Source organism: Diadema antillarum, unplaced genomic scaffold, assembly GCF_040938485.1.
Source record: "Diadema antillarum isolate AM-2024a unplaced genomic scaffold, OU_Dant_1.0 seq00000197_RagTag, whole genome shotgun sequence".
Classification (NCBI taxonomy): Eukaryota; Metazoa; Echinodermata; class Echinoidea; order Diadematoida; family Diadematidae; genus Diadema; species Diadema antillarum.
The window spans coordinates 737,865-748,163 of record NW_027271259.1 but is presented as its reverse complement, the minus strand read 5'-3'; the positions used below and the strand labels follow the sequence as shown (position 1 = coordinate 748,163).

The window sequence follows — 10,299 nt, the reverse complement described above, 5'->3', positions numbered from 1 at the left end:
GGTTTCAGGATTCAAGGCTATTTTTTTTTTCGGTAGCATCAATGAAACAAAAGAGGGAAATTGAAAACATGTATCAAATTATGTTTGAATACATGACAATATAATATTGCCCATGTATGTATCTTACATGTTCTTGGCAAAGTTATTCTTACTGAAGAAATAGAAAAGACGAACAATAAAATCAAATCGCCATTTTTCAACGAAAAGACGCATCAAGCGGCATAACAAAAGCAATTAGATGAAAATGGAAGGGGGGACTTTTTGTCTTTATCTCCTTTCTATACATTCTTCATATTTCCTATCGATAATTGTAATGATCATTAATGTACTCGTCTAACAATAATGACAGTGAAAATTACATGATATTGATGCAGAAAATAAGAATAAAAATGAAGACATGAGTTCAATAATCATGAATAATGATATTCCCTAATTGAAAATCGTCCTTTATCAAGTGATATCTCATGGTATACACAGGAAGGAAGGGTTAAGATTGGATATCCCTAATTCTTCTCAGCAGCTTGGAACTAAAACCTGTCTTCAATAACAACGTCACATTTCTGACTAGCGTGCCTTTCCACGAGTAGAGAAATTTACAAGCTTAATTGATGGTTGACGATGTCAATGTTACTAGACAGGAACATCAAAAAGCGAACAGAATAAATTCATATATAGCTACTCTGTCATGATAAATAAGTCTGTAATTACTTTTTTTTTTCAGAAGGTGGCGTAAAGTCAGTCCTGTGTTCAGCTTTAGATTAAGTAAGTTAACAACTTTCTGTAAATGTCCAAGAGTTAATTTCCCCCACTGAATTCTTTTTGAGATCATGACGATGAACTAAAAGATACCCTTTTTCTCTTTATAGTGTATTCAGATTCAATAAAAAATATCTGAGCAATTCAAGTGTGAAAATCTCTGCTGGATAATTTACTCTCGGAAGTTAACGTGAACTAATTCATATTCCAATCATATCCATGAGGCAATCATACTCACAAAGATTCTGTGGTGACAGCCGTAGGTTCAGATGCGATTGGAGACAATCTTCTGAAGAACCAGTGGTAGACTAATGCACACTGGGGTAGTTTTCATCTCCTTTATACAAACTTGTTCCAATCAGCCAACGGATGTCACACCCCTCCAGCGTCAACTTCATCCTCTCTCTCTCTCTCTCTCTCTCTCTCTCTCTCCCTCTGTCTCGATGTGTCTCTATGTGTCCTTCATTTCCTCAAATTCATTTTTTTTTTATTTCTATCCCTTACCAGTTGATTTTTCACCAAGCCATCAATTTCCTCTTGTATTACAATAATGCTATAAAAAAACATGGTTATTATTTATACTCAGAATAATCAAAAGACGGTTAACAACTCAGGGAAGACTATACAAGGGTCAGTGATACCGTTGTCGTCGGGAAGCGACAAAGTACAGGTAAACCTGAATCCACAATTTACAACTCTCTTGTCCTCATCAGGGTTTGATGTGACCCCGAAAAATATTCTTGTTTTCTGCCTCGAGTGGCTGTTTATCAACCTTGTACCAGAACAGAACTGTGAGTATATTTTCGTTATTTTTGTTATTAACCAAGGCTGTCTTAGGATGGATAGTCTCATCAAATTTCAGGATCGTTCAATAATTAAAGTACAAGGGACCCTACTGGAATTTGACCTTAACCTAAACAGAAAACAGTGAAAATCAGAAAGAGGCACGGCTGCTGTCGTTATTCTTTTATATCTGGACTGAAAGCACAACGAATGAGGGCGCCTTCTGTTGAAATCAGTTTTGCACAATTATCTAACCTCTCAAAATGAAATTTAAGACTAACGTTATTGCCGATACCTCGTTTTTTTTTTCTCTCTTTCTCTCCCTCCTTCCTAGGTCCCGCTTTAATGCCCCTCCCCCCCCCCCCCCATCCCTTAGGTCCCCTTATACTTAATAGTACCCATTGAATTGACAATTTCCCGGTATTTCATCAAAATTCGCACCTACAAATTCCAAATTTCTGTGCCTAAACGACTAACTAACTATACATTTCTTTCACACTAATTGTCTGGATATTCCCTTAATTGTGCTCCAGGGGGATATTTCATCAACATTAATCAGCGCTGACAATTTCAGCAAAATCCTTGGTTTTGATTGGATGAGATGCTCTGGTCACTGACTGTTACTATGGTGATTGTCAGCGCTGACAACTTGTCGGCGCTGACTAACGTTGATGAAACACCCTCGAGATCTTTGAATTTAGATTTTACATATGCTAAAGCTTCGTCATATGGAAAGGAGATATCCCATCGCCTTCGAAATTCCTTGATAGGTCCCTGGCAACAGACGATTTGAGAATTGACAATTTTCCTAATAGTCCACAAAAAGTCTGCATCCGACCGTTCTATTTCAATTGCGAAAATGCAAAAAGGATCGACGCCCGTGATATATACACATAAACATGAAGAATATATATATATATATATATATATATATATATATGTATATATATTATATGCAAAATATATATGATATGCAAATATACATATGATATATATATATATATATATATATATATATATCATATGTGACCGTGCACCTCAAAACGAACATAAAGTCGCACACACTGATTATGCGTGAGGACTGAAAATAAGTGAAATGGGTCAACCTTGCCGAACTTAACTTTTTCATATTTTCTGAAAGAGCGGGTCTTCTTTTACATTATGCTAAAATTTGGTATCATAAAACGGGCAGGAAAGTGTGGGTTTTTTTAGCAGTTTATCTCGAACATTTTTGGTAGAATAGTGTGATTAGGTGTGTCTTTAGAATCCTTTTTTCATTTCTGAAAAACCTTGTCCACATTCTTCACTTTCAACTCTACTAACTTTTGAAAGGATAGTGCTACTGCCTTGAAAGTTGGCATTAATTATGGACAGAATGTGTTAAAGAGACATGCTCAACTTCAGTTTAATTTGATAATCCCTTCATTGTGTTACTGTGGTGGTTTACTTCCTGTCCATTCATCGCACAGCCAGCACGGTTTGGTAAAGATTAAGCGCTTGAATAGACACTGTACTTCAGAGCCTCTTTTCTCAGTTCACACCTTTCCTGAGTTTGTGCTTTCTTTCCAATATTTAGATAGGTTAGGAGAGTCCATTTGATTTGAATTATACATCATTCTAAAGCTTAAAGGGACTGTACAGTACTGGTTGAGGTGGGGATTCACGTTTATAACATTCCCAAGTGAGATAATGAGAAACCTCTTACGAAATATGAAAGAGCATGTAATTCTAAGAAGGATTCAACGTTTATTTAATGAAAATTGGTTTCCAAATGGGTGAGATATCCAAAAAAGTGATGATAATAATAAAGGCGACAGGCCACACCTTTTATTAGGATATCTTTGATTTAGCTTGTTTTTGGATATCTCAGCCATTTCAAAACCGATTGTCATCAAATAAACTTATGATTCCCCTTAGAATTGTACTCTCTTTAACATTTCATAGAGTGATTTCTGAATATCTCACAAAATGTTAAAAGCTAAATCCTCACCTCAACAAGAACTGTACAGTCCCTTTAAAGTCTGCTCTTTCAGAATATGGTCTGAACTAAAAATTCATGTCTGGCGACTTTTTGTTTGTTTTGAGGTGCAGGGTTGCACATATATTCAGTCAAAAAAAGAAAGTAAAAACTCTTTCAAGTTTATATTTTTCATAGAATATTTGTCTAAAGGTTCATTTATTATAATATACAATATAACAGGTAATGTAATTGGCTATCAACTTGGTAGGTCACTAAAAAGTACATTTTATGCATGAGTAACATTTCGCTTTTCTTTTCAAAGGCACAAAGGTAAATATTGCAAAAATTAGCAAGTTGTAATACATGCGTGTTCTTCGTAATTGCTTTTCGATGTAATAAAGGGAAACATTTAAACACAATGAAAAACATGACTTTAGTTGCAAAAAAAAAAATTGAACTCTATTATATCTCTGAATTCAAAAAGCTCAATAAAGGCCAACAATGAAGAAAAGTGAAGAATCTTCTGTCAAATTCAGATTCAAAGGAAATGAGAGAAGAAGCAATATAAACCAAAATGGTAGGAATTTGAATTGATTTCTCATATCAAACAATTGTATATGATATTTGACTCTTGAATATGTCTTATGAATTCTTGAATTACTTAATTGAAATAATGAGATAAAGATATTCTGTTTATTCAATCATGTTTCATTGTGCCCATGCATGCTACCTATGTCATTTGACGTTCGAGTTTACAGGAAATTCTAATTTTCCCCCTTTAGTGTCCAACTTCGCTTTTGATTGAGGTTATAAAGATCATAACGAGATCGAAAACTTATTTTTGCTATTTCATTCATGTTTCTCATCGTATTAAAGTGATCATTATTTTGTTGTCATTGCTATCTTAAAGGGTATTTCCAAATGAAAGACAACATGCCATTTTTTCCCAATTTTTACTCTGTGCTTTGGAAGACCAAAACGAATTTGTTCACTCATGCGTAAAGGTTCCTTTTTATATTGACCACCTAGTATAATAACCAATTAGATTTTCTTTGATATGGTATTTAATACAGTGATTTTCATCAAAATTTTCCATGAAAAAAAAAAAGAACTCGAAAAAGGTTTTGGCTGAGTTTCGTATAAATGTATATGAGGAAAGAAGTTCGTTTTTGATCAGCTATACTAGTTTAGCCTGAAAACAATCATTGTATTGATTGTCATTTTCAACCTTGAACAACTCCAAAATGTAACATACATGACATGATCTCCTGAGTGGGGTTTTTGCTGGTGGCGTAATGTACGAAGGATCAAAAAGAAAATGTCACAAAGTGAGCGATGTATTTTGCTTTGGGCATGCTTGATACTGTTCGTAAAAATTGCTGATTTGAATTTAATTTCAAATTATTCGCCACATAAACTAGCACTTTTGAAATACATAATTTCTGTGATTATTTTGTTTATCACTGATCGGAATCAATTGGTATCGAACATTCAAAGTCATTTTAAGCCAATAACACAAAGAAGACACTTTATTTTTATCCCGTGTTTATGATAAGATTAGTTGGGTCTACGAGGACATTCTCACTATTTAAATCCATTACCGTATGTCATTTATTTCATTCAAATGGCGTTTTGTAGTTAAGTCAATTCCCACCGACGTATAACTTCCACTTACCTTCCACTTCCATCATGCCAAGACTGGCAGATTTTGATATAAAAGGCAGGTGGCGTTGAGAAGATTTAAACTGGGGTTTTATTTGTCAGTGTATACTTGAGCATTCAATGAGAGTGCTTTTCAGGTAGTGTTGTATTGGGGTATTGGTGGGTGGGTTATGATCGGGGAGGGATGGGATGGAATAGAGGGGCTACGTATGTGTTGCGGTGGACGGTACGGGTGTGATTTGGAAATTGATTTGGATGAGAGCTGTTATAGTTCTTTGGTCGGTAGTTACAATAAGGTTGGATTAAAGGGGGAGAGAAGAAGTGAATGTGAATGGGGTTTGATGCGTTGGATAGTTGTAAAGGAGTATTCTGAGGATGGGTAGTTGTAGGGATAATTGTTTTGAAGGTTTTTTGTGTGTGTTTTAAGTATCAGCTTTTTTGTGTGTTTTTGGTTATCAACTGAAGACCTGAATATAAGAACGACCCAAATCCAATTTTTGGCCAAATTCAGTTTGACATGGGAAATTGTAGCTTATGCATGGACTCATCTTGTGTGTAAATGATAAATCCTAATTACCCTCGGAAGTGCCTGAAATGAATGAGTTAAATCTTATTTGATGTAAGAATGAAGGACTTGGGTAATTCTTACATTCATATTATAGCGCCCTCTCTCATCCTTCTCTCATCTCAATAGCAGAATATCATGTATATGAATCAAAGAACGATCCAAGTCCATATGAATCATAGAACGACCCAAGTCCATATGAATCAGAGAACGACCCAAGTCCACCACACAAAATGGCCTCTCCACAATTAATGTTTATGTTAATTATCACAATAATATATGTTCTAATTTGTATACATTGTTGCCTTCCCATCACAGTTATATAGAATATTATTGGACAAACAAAAAAGATAAGAAGTTTTTTTTTAGTTTACTCGAAATGGTCTTCCATGGACTTGGGTCGTTCTTATATTCATATACTCAATTTCTTGTACTTCTGATTTTGATTCGCTTTGTTACAATGAAAAATGAATGTGTGTTTCAATAATTTGTTACATTTGTCACTTTCTATTTCCAAATGCACAAATATTTCTTCAAGCATTGCAAGTTGCTTCACTTTTAAGTTTTACTGCAGCAATACCAATTTGAAACTTTTATTGTATTATTTGAGTCACATATTTTCATACTCATTGTTGCCTCTCTGTACAACTCCCTTTGAGGAATATTTCATTTCAATGTTGTCATGGGAACTATTGTCATGTTTTCGTTGGGTTTTTTTGTGTTTGTGATTGTGATGTAATGTATTTTGTAAGGCAGCTCACCACAAGCTTTGCTTTTTTGAGGTTCTGCCTTCCTGTACAATAATTTCATGCATGTGATTTCCTACATGAAAAAAAGATGGAAAAAAAATGTTATACAAACTTTAACTTGAACTTGAGTAGAAGTGGATAAAGATTTAATTGAAAAAAAAAATAGTGTTTCAGTTTTTCGGATTACACATACAGAAGAAGATATTGAGTATATTCGTTAATAAACGGACCACATAAAGACAAAATGACAGTGAAAGCTGCCAAATGATGACCCTTTTCACATTCGACGTCTTTTGATCACAATTAAAGTTTGTTTCAATTGGTAGACCAGAATAACAGCAATAGCAAGCCTTTCATTTATTGAAACCGAACCCCGAGTCTACGTCTTTACATGTTATAAACTATGAAACTAGATACTATACCATTATGGAGAAATAAGTTGATGTACAACTATAAAATTATGTATATATGTAATCCCAGGTAATCCAATGTTCACACTCTTCTATTCTCTGCCGTTTAACAAAGACATTTCATACATTTCGGATTTACATAAAGATGATAAAAATGGGGAAAAGGCTTTGGGCTAAGACCTGGAATGAGTTAGTTTTCTATGTAGGCGTTGGACATTTAAAGAATGAATTATGAGACGAAATAGAATATGTGGAACATGATCAGAGAGAAAATAAATGATGTAACAGTTGGGAAAATGCCAACGCAGCACCTGACGCAACACAAAACCCATTATGACGCCTCTGGTTCCAGCAGATCAATAGGTCAACTTGCAGATGTATTCACCGATCGCTGTACATCCGCCATCGTCCCAGTCTCTGGCTGTATCAGAACTGGCTCCGGAGTACCACACCCTGCCACAGTCCTGGCTTCCTCGATAGTTGTCCGGCTGACCATTGCGCCAGTTGGTATACGGAGCTGTAGGGGCAGAACCATCGCTCCAAACCCATGTGCCTTCAGTCCTGATGTCGTTGTAGCCAATCCAGAACCCCTGAGGAACGTGTTACATAATCAAATATTTCTATTCGCTGCTTTATCAGGTATGAGCAAGATAAACAGCAAACAATTAAATTTATTGGAGAGTCTCAACTAGCTACTACTGTATGATCCTTGAATTATTTACATCGCAAATAAGGAAAAAAGCAAAGGCCTATACGATCGGGAAAATGAAAATGCTCTAACTGTGTGTGCGTGAAAGTTAAAGAGATCCGATTTATGTGAGTTTGCTTTTTCTCCTCAACATTGTACTTAATAGATGAGTTCGTGTATTTGTCAAAAGAACTATTCGATAATCTGCAATAGGGAAACCTGTAGAATCATAAAACAGGTATTCAAGCGCTTTTTCGTCATCACTGAGTGATATACCAGACAGTTTTGAAGATGTGAGGAATTTTTGGTCTTAATGGTTACGGTTACCATTCGTTATTCTAAAGGTTTGTTATTCAGAAGTTGCGTTAAGTCGAAAATGAAATAAGATTTGTAATGACAAAGGTTCGTTGGTACAGACCTTGTTATATTTTCGGATAAAGAACTTTATTTCGTTTCCAAATTAGCGAACCTTATTTCATTCTTGGATTAACAAACCTTCGGAACATCGAAACTTCAGATTAACGTCACATATCATGTACGAATTAACGAACCTTTTGCCATTTCTGGATTAACAAACATCTAAATATGTGGTATAAGTATGTTTTTAGATAACGAACTATCAGCATAATGAACCTTATGTACTGCATTTTCTAATCAATCGAGATGCTCGCGCCGCGGTCAACTTGTCACCATCCTGAGAAATATTCCAACCAAATTTTGGTCGGTGAAAAAAAATCATCCAATCAGTGCGAGCTGCCATAACATATTTCATGAGTTTGTATGCGATTGTCTGACACACACGAAGTGATAAAAGGCGTCTGTTGTTGAACGGTGACCTTCTTTCCTCTGTTCTGGCACAGTGTATTATTTATTTCGGGTATGACGTATGAATATCGTATGCTCAAATAACATCCACAGGCAAGCTTTTAACGAAAATTTTGATTTCTAACGTAAAAACAAATACAGGATTTTGTTACAGTTACCTTAAAGATCATCATACATTATTTACAAAGATAAATTCACCTTTCCACAACTGATGCAAAATTCCATCAGTGCATATTTTGGAAGCAATCCCTCCAATGCTCATGAATATACGTTGTGGTAGCTCGCATTAAATGATGAATTTCACGGACCAAAATTCGTCATGCAATATTGTTGAGCAGCTCCCGTATAGCAAGCGACTCTGACTAATTCTCTAGCAAAGAGAGTCAGCTATTGATACAGTGGCCTCCCGGTATTACGAAGTCCTCGGGACTGGCAGTTTTTTTTTTTTTTCTTTTTCTTTTTTAAAGAAATTTCAATATATCCGAACAAATAAAAAATAAAAACATGGAGCGGATAATTTTGTTTCTTTATTTCGGTGTAACCAGAATTTCGTTATCACCGTGTTCGTTACAACGGGAGTGCACTGTATCAACTCTTATAATAAAGGAATCCAACAGTTTACTAAGAAGCTATCCAACGTCACCTGCCAAGTATGTATTTGACAATAACACATGAATCGTCGTGTCACTGCACATGTTTGTAGCATTGGGTAAATTTCATTATTCCAAATGGTCGTTAATCCGAAAACGAAATAAGGATCGTTTCCCGAAAGACACAAATTCGTTAAACCTACATGTTCGTTAAGGGAACAAAAGTAGAATGATAATTATAGGGTTCTTCAATTACAACGATCATGGCGTAATACAGAAGGCTTGTTCGTTTAAATAAAATATAGATAAGTAAAAAGATACAAAACTATGAGTACAACCAAACTCTATTAAGCTTTTGGATGAATGAACCTGTTCATATTTTCCGATAAACGAATCTTTCCCATTAAGAACTTTGGATATTACAAACCTTTGGAACAATAAACCTTCTGAATAACAAGCCGTAATCGTAGCAATTAATCATAAGTTGCCTTCTTATCAAGGTGATTACACCTTCGCAAATTCGTAGAACTTTGCTACATGTCCTGTCCCCTGCCATTCATAATCTATGTAGTAATATTAATCAGTACAATGAATGTCTATGGGCATTACAATTACTGCAGGGTTACCGAATATTGGACATAAACTTGTCTAAAACGAAAACAACACAGTGCAATCTATGTAATAGTTATTTGTATAGTTTTCCTACAAAATGTAACCTGTGTCACAATGCTCGACATTATGCTATTTCTTTTGAGTACTCTTGGTTCTATTTTGATGTGAAAATTCTTGATTTTGTTGAAAGAATTTCATTCGTACAAGTGGAGCAATAGAAAACTAAACAAACAAAATATTCGAGAGTGTTACATGTTCTAATTTTTTAAAAAAAGTCCTTAACAATATAAAATAAAGATTTTGGAAGCAAAGCAAAACACGTCTGCATTCTAGTTGCAATGCTACGATATGACTGAAAGTATAAAAAGTTGTAATCGCTATTTGCATTCGAAATGTTTATTCTTTCGACTCTTTAAAGACCCATCTATACCTCCCACGGCTTACCCATGCAGGAGTTGAAACCGTATTGCGCCAGTAATCGTAGAGGAAATTGTTTTCCGCCTCGCTCAGCACCGACGTCAAATGACCACCAAGACGGACGCAGTGGTTCTCTGCTTCCTGCCAGGTTTTCTTCGCTAAGAAGAGCCGATAGCAGGAGCCATGGAACCCGGTCCAGAACTCCGGACAGCACCCACACGCCTGACCGCCGACAGCCATGTAGGACGCCAGGACCACGAGAAAAGCAATGGTCAGCTTCAT

General features: G+C 35.5%; 1 protein-coding gene across 1 annotated transcript; it reads right to left on the bottom strand.

Moving 5' to 3' along the window:
- Window positions 1-7,241: 7,241 nt before the first annotated feature.
- On the bottom strand, window positions 7,242-10,299 carry LOC139728763 (echinoidin-like). The gene is made up of 2 exons (XM_071639703.1): window positions 10,045-10,299; window positions 7,242-7,475 (listed from the first exon to the last, which is right to left on the bottom strand). Exons 1-2 carry the CDS (start codon window positions 10,297-10,299, stop codon window positions 7,242-7,244), a joined length of 489 nt encoding a protein of 162 aa, XP_071495804.1.